The 14,702-nt window shown below is 40.5% G+C and overlaps 1 protein-coding gene across 1 annotated transcript in view; it reads right to left on the bottom strand.

The window, feature by feature from the left end:
* Positions 1-3,574: 3,574 nt before the first annotated feature.
* The window catches only part of NT5M (5',3'-nucleotidase, mitochondrial), a 50,292-nt gene continuing 39,164 nt past the window's right edge, over positions 3,575-14,702 (bottom strand). Inside the window, exon 5 of the mRNA XM_053694894.1 lies at positions 3,575-4,744. Coding sequence (XP_053550869.1) covers positions 4,533-4,744 — 212 coding nt within the window. The 3' untranslated portion in view covers positions 3,575-4,532. The remainder of the gene's footprint in view (positions 4,745-14,702) is intronic.

The following is a 14,702-nucleotide window of genomic DNA, read 5'->3' as shown; positions in this document are numbered from 1 at the left end:
TATACAAATAATTTGCAGTACAAGGTGGTGACCTAGTATGACTCTTCATTTGTATGAACAAATCCAGCTATCATTCTTATATGGAAATCATTGTACCATTGGGATATTGATATCTGTGCTATTAGAAAGGTTATGGCATCATTTAATAAAACAATAGCACTGATAGGTTTAAGGTGCCTCTGTAATAAAAATATAGTAATCAGACATTGCATACACTTGTGGAGACCCTATGTTTAGAATAGCATTTAGATTTATCTATATTAAAGGGACATTGTAGTGGAAAAAGTGCATGCAGTAATTCGTTAGAACATGCCTAAAATGGAAGTTAAGAAGACCGCTGCTCCTTAACCTGTCCGACACCTTTTAGGTGGCGGATTGAAATCATCCCGATCCGATCAGGATAATTGACAGTCCCTGCTAGCGGTCAATTGGCCACAAGTGAGCAGGGGGCGGCATTGCACAAGCATTTCACAAGAAATGCTTGTTCAGTGATAAATGCCAACAGCGTATGCTATCAGTATTTATCGATGTAGAGTGGACATGATTCATATAGCGAATCATGTCCGCTCGATATTTATTAAATCTACCCCTATGTGTTAAACCCTCACAAAGAGCTTAAACATAGATTAAGTTGCACTTGGGGGAATTGAACTACTGATCCCAAGCAAGAAACAGCCACTGAGCCAATCGGCATCAGTAGTCACACAACCCAGCCAATCACCAGCTGTGTTTCGCTCAGGAGCTGCAATGCTTGTGATATGCTGCAAAAAAAAACGTGTGCTGTTGAAAATATATATATATATATAAATGTTTTCCAGATTTGAATATTAAGGGAACAAAAAACCTGAGGGTAACACAACAGCAAGTAGTTATTTTACCTTGCTATTACTCTGCCACTGTTTACTACAGGAGCATTTTAACATTTTAAACGGTGCTGTTCATGCTCATAAGGGTTCTTTCTTAAAAAGGAAATTAAACACTTTTTGTTTTTGTGTAAAAATGTATTTTGTCCCACACTCCCTAGAGAAAATCAAAAGCAAATTTTGAAACCTGCAAATTAAATAGCTAATTCAGATGATTTGCAGCATTTTGAAAACCCAGGTTACAGGTTTTGCCTGTTGGGCTCTCTAGGGAGCGTGGGACAATTTTATATACAAAATCAAAAGGTTTTAATAGCCCTTTTCTCAGCCAAAAATAAATAAAAACATATGGCAGCTAATTTGAATGTAAAGTGATTCCTCTGTCAAATGAGGGAAATCATGTCACATGGCTGATGAAAAAAATAAAAAAGCACAATTAGTTCACCCTCTCTACCAAAAATAAACTAATATGTGAGACCTCACATATTATTACCTGACCATCGGTATACAGGTAGCCCTCGTTTTACAACAGTTCAATTTACACTGTTTCAGAATAACAACCTTTTTTTCCAGTCATGTGACTGCTATTGAAAAGCATTGAGAAGCAGTGCATTTATTAAAATAGCCAGTAGGTGGAGCTGTCTGCTTGTTTTGCAGCAAAGCCAAGCAAGCTGAAATTAATCAGTGTAACCAGACTTGAGCTATCGAGCAGATTTCAAAGGAAAAAATCTTCCTGTCTATAACTCAGTCCAGATTGGAATGCATAGAAAGAACTGTTTGCAGAAAAAGGCAAGTGAAGTCTGTGTTGTGTGATTATTTTATTAGGTTTATAATGCTGTTTAGCAAATGTTTTTTGTTCATTTAACTTAGTTTAATTATAAATTTTGTGTTGTGTGATTATTTTATTAGGTTTATAATGCTGCCTAGCATTAAGTCTTCATTTCAAAGCTTTAAAAATAATGTATTAAGTGTTACTTTTGACAATTTTGAGAGGGGCCTGGAACCTATCTCCCTCACTTCCTATTGACTTACATTATAAACTGGGTTTCAATTTACAACGGTTTCGATTTACAACCATTGCTTCTGGAACCTAACCCCGGCGTAAACTGAGGGCTACCTGTATTGCAGTTAATTTTTGCTGAATATTTGCATTATTAGATTTGTGTAACAGGCATGAGCTAAACAGTAAATATATTCTGTTTTTGTTTATCTGTGCTGATATTATAATGGAATGGGTATTATTTATTTTTGTTTCATTTTGACAGAAAAAACCCTGCAATACCTATTATATTACTACATCATTTCTTTTAACACAAATAAACAAAATCCATGCTATTAAAGGGGAATTAAAAGCAAAAAATAAATTTCTATCATGTATATGAAACAGAGCTGTTTTAACACATTACAAAATATATTTTTGCGTTAAATATTTTTTTATTTAAAACTGTTTATTTTGATTTTGAAACAAACAGGAAGTGTTCAACTGGTCAGTAGAATAGAAGTTCATTGGCTGTTAATGAAATCTCCCATTCTAGGCAAGATTACAAGTGACGCGCTAAATCATTTGTTTGCTCGCACACATACACCACTTAAAGTGGTGAGAACAAGACACAACACACGCTAACTTGAGGACTTTGTATATATCGTGACAGCGTTAACTTTTCCCCATGGACTTGAATGGAGCGCTCTGTTTTAAAAAAAATCTAACATTTATCGTTATTCATATATATTCAAATGTTCTTCACATAGAAGAAAATTTTCTTTCTCTTTTTAAATATATATATAAAAAAAAAATCGTAAAAATATAAATATATATATATATATAGACTTAAATATCTATATGAATATATACAGGTACAGATATATACCGATATATACTGTATATCTAATATATATATATATATATTTAAAAATACTAAAAACATTTTCTACTTTGTGAAGAACATTAGAATGTAAAATATTTACAGTAAATACAGAATAAAACACATAAAATATTAAAATTGAATAAAAATTATTTTTCATTTTTTAATGTATTTGAGTGTAAAGGACTCCAAAGTGTGTATGTATATATACGTGTGTATATATGTGTTTATAAGCTTATATATGTATGTATGTGTATATATATATATATATATATATATATACATACATACATCAATATACATGTATATACAAATATATAGACACACATATACAGTGTATATATATATATATATATATATATATGTATGTATATATATATACACACCATACACATTTTTATATATATATATATATATATATATATATATATATATATAAAAACATTAAAGCCCTTTTCATTCAAACACCTTGTCATATACCATATACCTTTTATACCTTTTAACCCTTATAAAAATTGTTATTAATATTTATACAAATAATTGTTATCAGATAGTTCATATATGAGTGTAACACCTTATTTTAATGTATTTATGTTGCGTTTGGAGCAAACCCAGCACACGCTAAATTTGTTTGCGTTCGAGTGAACAAGTTTACTTTCAACTTGTAATATTCACACAAGTTGGCACAGGCGCAATATTGCTTATCGTAACCTGCTCTAACATTAGTGCGCCACTTGTAATTTAGCCCTCTGTTGGTGGATTGTGACACACCCACAAGGTTTTAAAGAAAAAAACATTCTCTCAACCTAGGAATATATGTTCAAAAAATGAAGAAAGACAGAACATCTATAGTACTTTTTAAATTGCCCTCATTTAAACATAGCAAACAGAAATACATTTTAATATTTATTTAAAAATGTGTCGTTTCACAGCAATATACAATAAAATAATTATCAGCAAAAGATTGTCAAATATTAAAATTTACCAAGGAGATCTAGAAGTTTATCTAATATTTTGAAAATACAGTTTGTATTATTTTTGGTACTATTTACTAACTTGTACAGTGTACGTACCCTATTCATTTAATGTTAAAATATGTTTTTTAATACAATTTGTGCGTATGTTTAAAAAACCCTTGGCATGCCAGACTGCAATCAGTACATAGCCCATAGGGAGTAACAGGTCTAAAGTAACAATGTACTCAAAATTGTTCTGTTTACCAAATAGAAAACATGTTATTAATTTGGTATTTTTTTATTTTTTTTGCAAGAAGAAGTTTGTGAGCAAAAAGCTTTATAAATTTGAATTAAAACTAACACAGCTGTATGATGTGTACTTTCTTTTAATGCTCATTGGCTGATAGGTACTTCCTGTTAATGCTTATTGGTTGTCAGCTACTTCATGTTAATGCTTATTGGCTGATAAGTACTTCCTGTTGATACAGACTGAGTATTAGTAGGAAGTACACATATGCCACTGAGTGTTAGTAGGGAGTGATATTGGTATAATAGTTTAAGTGTAAATTTAAACAGTTTTTAAAGAATATTTTTTAAGGCAAAAAATGCCTACATGTTTAAATGCAGCTCATTCATATGAGTTGTAGATTTGTTTTCTTGTACAGTGTCCCTTTAAGTATTACTTTATGTTTTGAAATCTAAGTCCTTTAAATGCCCAATAAGCTGAACAGGAAATGTTCCCCTTTTTAACATTGCAGTCTATGCAGAGTTCCTTCATAAATGCTGTAATTATGTATTGTTGTGTTGGACCAATCAGAAAGCTCTGTGTCTGAAAGGTCCAAACATAAAAGACCTTACACAATGGAGTGTTCGGATTTGCTAATCTCACAGCTCTTATTAATGGGCTCATTCCTAGCAGACATCAGCTGTAGTCGCTTACTATCCAGAATACCCTTCCAATCATGACTCCAGGATTGAAGCCTCCTCTTGGGAGCGGTCAACAAGAGGTGCTGGTTGTGGCAGGCGGTGAAGAGGATGTGTTCCCAGCTTGGACTCAGCTCTGCACCTACCAGAGGGAATTAGAAGAAAGTGGAACATAAATAGGTAGTTAGGCCTCTGTTTTACAAGGAAAGATTTAAAGGGACATAAAACCCAAGATGTTTTCTTCATGATTCATATATTGCATACAGTTTTTAACAACTTTCCAAATTACTTCTATTATCTAATTTGATTAGATCTCTTGGTATCTTTTGTTGAAAAGCATACAGAGGAAGGCCCAGGAGCTGGATGCTGATTGGTGGCTTCACATATATGACTTTTGTTATGGGCTTATTAATGTGTTCTGCTAACTTCCTGTAATACATCCCTGCTCTTTCAACAAAGAATGCCAAGAAAATGAAGCAAAACAAAAGTAAAAAATCTGAATCATGGAAGAAAAAAAAACATAAATTATGCTTACCTGATAATTTAATTTTCTTCTGATGGAAAGAGTCCACAGCAGCATTCATTACTTTGGGAAATAGGAACATGGCCACCAGGAGGAGGCAAAGGCACCACAGCCAAAAGCTTAAATACTCCTCCCACTTCCCTCATCCCCCAGTCATTCTGCTGAGGAACAAGGAACAGTAGAAGAAATATCAGGGTGAAAAGATCCCAGAAGAATAAAAGGACGCCCCTCAGAAGATTACGGGTGGGGTGCTGTGGACTCTTTCCATCAGAAGAAAATTAAATTATCACGTAAGCATAATTTATGTTTTTCTTCTTAAATGGAAAGAGTCCACAGCAGTATTCATTACTTTTGGGAAATCAATACCCAAGCTAAAGAGGACACTGAATGCCAAGACGGGAGGGTACATAGGCGGCCCAAACTGAGGTCACCAGACCTGAACCACAACCCAACAAAAAATTTGAAGAAAAGCCCCGCTGACACTGACTCGCAGTCAATCCAGAGCCAAACAAGAGACCGCAAACGGACTCAACTGAGCCAACAGTCCTCCAAGAGATACCATCGCCCCAATAAACGGTTCCTCCAACCATCCTAAGCCCCCAGGGGCAAGGCAAGGAACCGAAGAAACCAAAAGGTTCCTGTAATACGATAGAAAACACCTCAAGTGTGTGAAGATCCGGCTCACGGAGACAAAAATTGATCCAAACCGAGAATAAGGCCACACCACATGAAGCGAAACACCGGAATAATCTGGACACGGAGATAGGAAAACCTTTCCCCAACATCCTGCAAGCAAGGACGTAACAGAAGACACAAAGTCCTCCCTGCTCCCGCCCATAGAATACCAAAGTATTCATCATGAAAATGTGTAATAGACCCAGGACAAAACCTCATGATCAACAACACCGTGTCCATAACAAGACGATACCAAAGAACTTGCAAGGAAGTAAGAAGCAGTCCACAGTAAGTGGACCGTATAAAAACAATCCCTAAACTGAGGGCATTCTCTCAGCAACCTAAGCTGCCCAACCTAAACTTAGGCCCCTAAAAAGGAGAACACAAGCCTCCATCAAGGCCTCCCGAGAAGGAGAACATACCCTCAGAAGCCGAAGGTAGAGAAAAACAACTCCTGTGTAGGAACAAGGAGAAAGAGAAACCCTCTCCCTGCAGACTGAGCTAACAAGCTCTCACAGACAAGGGATACCTCGATCCCTAGACCGCTCGGACAAAATAAACAGCTGCCACAGCAGGATTCAAACTCTAAGCCTTCAGCTTACTAGACAGGATAGTTATCCCGTAGGCCACTAAGTCCTGCCTGCAGACTCATACCCAGCTGGACCAACCCAGCCATGCGGATTCAGTACAGGAACTAAAGAATCCCGAAACTGATACAGGAACGAGCAAAGAGATGGGAGAACCATCTCACCGGAGTACAAGGACAACCCGACTCTGACCATAAGATAAGGCCATAAACTGATAAGTATCTATCAAAACAAGGCCCACAATCTGCTTAAAACGGAGAAGGCCCCAGGCGGACCACCTCCACCCTATGCCTCCCGAGCTAAAGAGGTCTTAAACAAAAAAGGACTTCATCTCCAAAGAAAGGAGAATATTCCCTATGAAAGGGAAAGAACCGGAAAGAACAACAATGACCCAAAGGTCCGAAACCACCGGTTAAGTGAGTATAAAAACCCCAACGTAAATGTCCTAGAAGAGGACCCCCTTACAGGTCGCATGCCAAACAGAGGCACAGCCAACCCCAATTACCTGCAAAGCAGAAATCCACGGGGACACTGGTAACCGACCAGGGAATTGCAACTCTAAGGAGCAACAGAAATTGGAACCCCCCGCCAGCAGCAGAGTCAAAACCCACACTCAAGGCGCTAGCCACCCAGGAACTCCCAGATGACATGGGATACTCAGTAAGGAGTAATAAATATGTTGATACCAGGCCAAATCTAACCCAGACAGGTAGATAGATCAAGGACACAGCCCAAATCCCCACTACCAGAGAACATCCCTACCAATCCTAAAATTCCAGAATCCGAATTAGGAAAAGGAGCAAAGCCCCAGAAGCAGAGTCTTTGAAGGAAAATAGGTCAAGGCTTCTAATAGTTCAGGCAGTCTCACCCTGGAACTAAACACCCCAACTGACCAAAGGTCAGACAAAAAGGGGAATGGACACATATCCTAAATTCGGATAGTGAGAGACAGGCCCCGACTAAAGGAAGGGACCATCCCTAGCTAAAGTTCAACACTCCAAGAAGCTAGGCCAGAAGTCATATGAAGGGACCTCTGAGCCACAGGACAACAGCGGGGAACCTCGTAGCCCACAAAACCCTACTAGCCGGGCTAGGCTCTCCATTACCTCCACACAGGCAGAGGGTACAGAGAAAAAGAAGGTTCTAAACCTTCCCAGCTCCGGGTAACCCCGAGCTAGACAAGTCCCCACAGGGATCAACCATCATCCAGGGCGCAGATCTCCAAAAGGGTATCTGACTCACCTGGAAACATGAAAAGAGACCTAAAGGTCTCAACACTAGGATAGACCACACAGTCCAGAGTAAAAACTGCATCTAGAACACTAGAATAGCAGACACACCCCCTATAAGGAGTCCAGCGCTGCAACAGGTCTTAAAGAAAACCCTCCGCAAGCTGAACAGCTTATCCATAAGCCGTAGGATCTAGTCCTAACAGGACCATCCTGAAGCCTAAACTGAAGGCAAACCACTCAAACAGCGGTAACAGGACCTAAGTCTGCCCACCCTCCCCCACCTGGAGGAGGCACTCAAGGCTCTGACGAAATCAGATGACAGATAGAGCTACGCAACGGAACACTCTCACCTAGCTATAACTAGAAGCTATAAGGACAGGTTAAAACCTTCCCGCTTTAAGAACCCTCGGGTTCCTCTCGAATGCTGCAGAACATGAAAAAATTATAATCTAAGCACTCAGCACTGATACCAAACCACAGTCGAAACAGCGCCACGTGTCTGAGCAGCCGCAAGACCGGACAAACCCAAACAGGGCCAGCCCGTACTAAGGGTCCTAACCAGCAAGCTGCATAAACTCTCCCTCATAGGGGAAAAGGAAAACAGACATTTTAAACATAGGACTAACATGTCCAACAACTTCCGCAGAAGTAACCAAGAGTATCATCCCAGATGGTTCCCGAAGGAAACAAAAACAAATAAAAGACATCCATCGGATATAAATAAATTATAAGGCAACCCAAGGGTTAACGCCCCAAAAAAGGACACGGGCCTACCCGTCGGACCAGCCAAACTGAGCCCCATCTCACAACTGGGAAAGAAACTCAAATAAAGACAATAGGAGATTACCTCATCCCCATGAGGCCTATTTATCATATGTCTGTCGGACCTGATCCGACAGACATCGCTGAATGCGGAGAGCAATATGCTCTCCGTATTCAGCATTGCACCAGCAATACTCGATCGGGTTGAATTCCGGTGATTCATGTCCGCCTCATCAGAGCAGGCGGGTAGGGTTATGGAGCAGCGGTCTTTAGACCGCTACTCCATAACTTGTGTTTCTGGCGAGTCTGAAGACTCGCCAGAAACACGGGCCCTCAAGCTCCATATGGAGCTTGATAAATGGGCCTCCATATGTCTAAAGTTTAGTACCATTCGGACCATAGGACTGAAAATTCCCATATCTATGTACTATAGGGTCATTCAGTGACTCAAACAGATGTCTGAGCAACACGCGAAGGCGCGCAATCCGGTACCGAAATGCACAACACTCCGGAACAGAACCCTTAGGATACTGCGGAGGCCCACCCCAAGGTGGAATACCCGGGACAACAGGGCACAAGCACATTCTTAAAGAAACGTCTGGACTGTGTGGACGAGCCATCGCCGACATTATCTGAAAGCGAAAGCGTGCTGCAAGTTCCGGGGGAACACACCACCCCACATGGAGGAACTATAAACTGGGTTACTCGCATGTGTAAGAGGAACATTAGGTAGGGAACTCGCTCCTTGGGAGACAGGACCCCCAGAGGCAGATGGCTCAGCAGACCCCTGATTCCCAGAGCCCGAGGAACCGGGTGCTCTCACATGGCAAATGGAACAAGAATGGTTGACAGAAGTCTATGAGGCTAAATCGGATTCGTCACCTGACACCGAATCTGAATCAGATATTATAATTGTGTAGTTATCCGAATCCTCCGTAACTGAATCTGAAATGACCACAGGCTCAGCATCAGAATCCCCCATAGCTTTAGGAAGGGATAACAATATGGACTACTCAGTAACAACAAAACGGCACCTGACACCACCAATGGCTGGGGCACTCACCACCTCCTATGACCAGACCCACGCGGACTAGAGTAAATCTCAGACGCCACACGATCGGGAATGCGGAAATGGGAACAGAGCGTAACCACGCCCGGACACAGGGTGAACGGTATAGTCTAAAAATTGCGTAGAGCCAACAGGCCACGTCACTACCAAAGGCCTCCAACCACGAGCCCATAACCTCACACATAAGCAGGTTGAATCACATAACAAACATGATTATAAACCCCCCTGTCCCATAACCCCCCTCAGGAGATATTAACCCTCGATTCCAAGATTAAACGGAGATTCACTGAGACCCCTTGTTAAAAGTTAAACCCGCGAGGAGCTTTAGCCACACGGGAAACATCACATTACAGTACATTGCATAAAGTAAACTGAAACGATCTTACCGGAATCAACGCCGTGGAACAGGAACACGGCCTTTCAAGTGTGACGAATAGTAGCATCGCCTCCGCCATGAACTTGAGAGAAGAAAGCAGGCAGCAAAGTGAAGTTTGACAACACTGATTGCTTGAGGAGTTGTTAATCTGAGTCGGGATGGTTTTGCAGAAAGAAACTTCCTGTATCTCCGGACTCTAACTTTCATCCAGGCCCATCCCATGCCGAAGAGTACTACCCTCCATAAGAGACAAAAACAAAAAAGAAAATTTATGCTTACCTGATAAATTTGTTTCTATTTAGACACGATGAGTCCACGGATTTCATCCTTACTTGTGGGATTACGCCTCCTGGTCAGCAGGAGGAGGCAAAGAGCACCACAGCAAAGCTGTATATATAGCTCCTCCCTTCCCTCCCACTCCAGTCATTCGACCGAAGTTAGGAAGAGAAAGGAAAAGCCAAGGTGCAGAGGTGTCTGAAGTTTAACAAAAAAATAATAACCTGTCTCAGAGAACAGGGCGGGCCATGGACTCATCGTGTCTAAAAAGAAACAAATTTATCAGGTAAGCATACATTTTCTTTTCTTTTTAAAGACACGATGAGTCCACGGATTTCATCCTCACTTGTGGGATACATTACCAAAGCCATAGTACACGGATGAAAAGGGAGGGACAAGACAGGGAACCTAAACGAAAGGCACCACTGCTTGAAGAACCTTTCTCCTAAAAACAGTCTCAGCCGAAGCAAATATATCAAATTTGTAAAATATAGAAAAAACTTGAAGAGAAGACCAAGTGGCGGCAGCCTTGCAAATCTGCTCAACCGAAGCATTACTTTCAAATGTCCATGAGGAAGCAACAGCCCTGGTGAAATGAGCCGTAACTCCTTCAGGAGGCTGCTGTCCAGCAATCTCGTATGCAAAACAGATGATACTTTTCAACCAAAAGGAAAGAAGTAGCCGTAGCTTTCTGAGCCTTACGTTCTCTAGAAAAAAAGTCAAACAGAGAAGACGATTGACAAAAAGTCCTTAGTCGCTTGTAAATAAAATTCTTAAAACAAGCACTACATCCAAAACGTACAGAAGACGTTCCTTCTGAGAGAAAGATTATGACATAAGGAAGGAACAACAATTTCCCAATTAATGTTTTCGTCTGAAAAAACCTTAGGAAGAAAAGCAAGTCTAGTACATAACACCACCTTATCCGAATGAAAAATAAGGTCAGGCGAATTATATTGTAATGCCGAAAGCTCAAACACTCCTCGAGCAGAAGAAATGGCAACAAGAAATAAAACTTTCCAAGATAACAACTTAATATCTAAGGAATGCATAGGTTCAATGGAACCCCTTGAAGAACTTTAAGATCTAAATTCAAACTCCATGAAAAAGTAATTGGTTGAAACACAGGCCTGACTCTAAGCAGAGCCTGACAAAAGGATTGAACATCTGGGACATCTGCCAGATGCTTATGTAACAAAATAGAAAAAGCAGAGATCTGACCCTTTAGGGGTCCCCTTTAGGGAACTCGCTGAAAAACCCTTCCCCAAGCCTTCTTGAAGAAAATACAAAATCCTGTGAATCCTAACTCTACTCCATGAGAAACCCTTGGATTCACACCAATAAAGATATCTATGCCCTATCTTATGGTAAATCTTCCTAGTTACAGGCTTACATGCCTGAATTAAGGCATCTATGACCGAATCAAAGAAAACTCACCTGTATAGGAGCAAGAGTCCAATCTCCAAGCAATGAGCTTCAGAGAAACTAGATTTGGGTGGAAGAAGGGACCCTGAATAAGAGGTCCTTCCCCAACGGAAGCATCCAAGGTTGCAGAGATGACATTTTCGCCATATCGGCCTACCAAATTCTGCGAGGCCACGCAGAAGCGAGGAGAATCACTGATGCCTTCTCCTATTTGATTTGAACAATCACCCGGCAAAGAAGCGCAAACGGGGGAAATAGATATGCTAGGCTGAAGGATCAAAGAACTGCCAAGACAGTTATCAGCTCGACTGGGGGCCCTGGACCTGGAACCGTATTCCAAAAGCCAGGCATTCCGACAAAATGCCATGAGATCCAACTCCGGCCGACCCCATTTGAAAATCAGGTTGGAGAATACTCCCGGATGGATGAAAAGTCTGTCTACTCAGAAAATCCGCTTCCCAAGTGTCCACCCCGGGGATATGGATCGCTGATAGATAGCAAGAATGAAACTGGGCCAAAGAGTCCAGACCAGAAGAGCCTTGAAACTCGCTCTCAGTTGCAGGAAGTCTTAAAAAAAAAAAAAAGAACAGACTCCGCCAGAGTCCACACTCTGCTAAACCATGTTCCCTGGGATAGATGAGCCAGAGACAACCACCATAGAAGAGAATCCCTTGTCTCCTGATCCAGAGTTATTTGAGGAGACAAGTTTGCAAAGTCTCCGTTCTATTGCCTGAGTATGCTTAACTGCATAGGTCTGAGGTGGAACGAACAAACAGAATTTTAAATGTCACAAGGCGCTGCTCATTTTATCAACCTTGGAAGGATGAAAGGTTGAGTGGACCTCACCAGAGATTGAACCTACAACCCTCGGGTTGTTACAGACCTCAGCCACCGTGCCTTAGGATGCTGAGCTATCTGTCCGGCTAATGTCCATTGCCGTCACCATCAGCCCAAATACCTCTATGTACTGAGCCACTGAAGGCCGAGAAGTGGACTGAAGGACTAGACCAGAATTGATAGACCTTGATTTCCTGACCTCAGTCAGAAAAATCTTCATTCTTATGGAATTTGTCATGATTCCCAAGAAAGCTACCCTTGTGTTTAGGACTAAGGAACACTTTTCCAAAGTCACCTTCCACCCGTGAGCTCACGGGAAGTATAACCCCATGTCCGTGTAAATCTTGCTTGCCGTAAGGATAACACCTGGACTTGGATATTAGCCAGATAGGGCGCCATTGCAATGCCCCGTAACTGAAGCATCGCCAACAGCGATCCCAGAGCCTCCGTAAGAACTCGGAACTGTGGCAAGACCGAAAGGATGGACTACAAGCGGGAAGTGTTTGTCCACAAAGGTAAACCCTAGAACTTGAGACGATTCTCGTGAACGGCACATGAAGGCACTTGACCTTTAATCCACCGTTGACATAAATTGACCCTCTAGGATCAAGGGAGAAACAGAACAAATTAATAGGTTCTATCTTGAAGGACAGTACCCTTCTTAAAAAAATGGTCTGAAGATTCCCCTTGTTTTGGGAATCACAACCCGACCGGTAACCCCAAATCCTGTACCAGTATGAGAACTGAAACAACCACTCCCAGGTCTGAGGGGTCTCCTACGCAGTGTAAGGACGTCTCTCCCTTTGTCTGATCCTCAGGCAATCTTGAAAGCAGAAACTGCCTCTGAGAGGAAAACATTTGAGCTCAAAACCGGAAAGTCAGCCCCCTACAAGATCCAATCCCGGACCGGGGCATGTTCCCCATGCTGTTTTTGATTCAACAGCAGGCTATGTGTTTACATATAGCCATAAAACAATGCTCTAACCATAAGGTTCCAAGAGTTGGAACAGAGCCACCTATGCTCCCAGTTTGATAACTGGAAGGGAAGAAATTGAAATAAAGGAATTAGTCAATGTGAAAGCTTTATCCAGTTCTGGATTTTATCCAGGGAAGCTACTGACTAATAGCCTCAGATAACGCAACAACCCAATATGCCGTCACACTAGTGACGGTAGCAAAGTACACAGATGGTTTCCATTGTAAACCCTGGTGTGTGTCCCATCACTAACTTTTGTCCATAGGACTATCCTCTAAGGGTATACAAGTTCTCGTAGTGAAGTTGAAACTACTCCTTCCCCCCTAAGGAATGTCGTCCAGTCTCCTTAGCTGATTCGGCTATGGGAAACAGTCTTGTAAATATAGGGAATGCCTAAGGTACCAATTCCATCTGAAACTGAGATTCTCAGTAACATGGAGGAATCTTTTAGAATAGCAATTCCTCTTGGAAAAATATAAAATGCATCATAACCCCGAGTGGAGTGTGAAGTAAATGCAGGGCACTGCATGTGGGCCATAAAATTTCGACGGAAACTATAGGAGAAATTTGTGGCCATTGTTAACAGACTCCCAAACAGCAATCGTCATAGAGGGAATAGGTTCAAAAAGAAAAAATAAATTTGAACAAATTTTAATACATTTTTCACATAGGAAACGATACTGTTCCTTTAAATCTGAAAAGTAACTCTATTCTTGTGTGCGTTTGTTTCATCCTCAGTCACAAGGGATGAATGAACAAATGAACAGCTGAAAATCATTTATTATAATGTACACAGAACAAAACGTTACTGTCTCTTTAAATCTTAAAGTGACTCATGTTTGTGTGTTTTTGTACCATCCTTCGTCACAAAGGATGAATTAACAAATAAACAGCCGCAATTCTTTTAATAAAATTTACACCGAAAAAAATGTTACTGTCTCTTTAAATTTTAAAAGAACGTCTTATTTCTGTCGTGCAGAAACAATCCAATAACAATATTAATATTGCTGTAACTAGACATCGCTATGCACATCAAAAGCAATGTCTGTGCAAGGAACCGCAGAGCACTGCCTGTGGGTCATAAATGATTTTGGACACTATAGGTAGAAAATTGTAGCACGGATTGACCAGTGTCACCAGACTCCTAACAGTCATCGCTTTAGAAGGAGTATTTACAATAAAAATGAACACATGAAAATATGTTACTGTCCCTTTAAATTTAAAGGAACTTTATTTTTGGTGTGCTTCTGTTCTATCCTAAGTCACACAGGATGAATTGAACAAAATAACAGAAATTATATATATATATATATATATATATATATATTTTTTATTTTTTTTTTAAATAACAGATAAAAAGAA

Source organism: Bombina bombina, chromosome 11 (assembly GCF_027579735.1).
Source record: "Bombina bombina isolate aBomBom1 chromosome 11, aBomBom1.pri, whole genome shotgun sequence".
Lineage (NCBI taxonomy): Eukaryota > Metazoa > Chordata > Amphibia > Anura > Bombinatoridae > Bombina > Bombina bombina.
The sequence above is the reverse complement of the archived record's forward strand: the minus strand, read 5'-3'. Positions and strand labels throughout refer to the sequence as shown.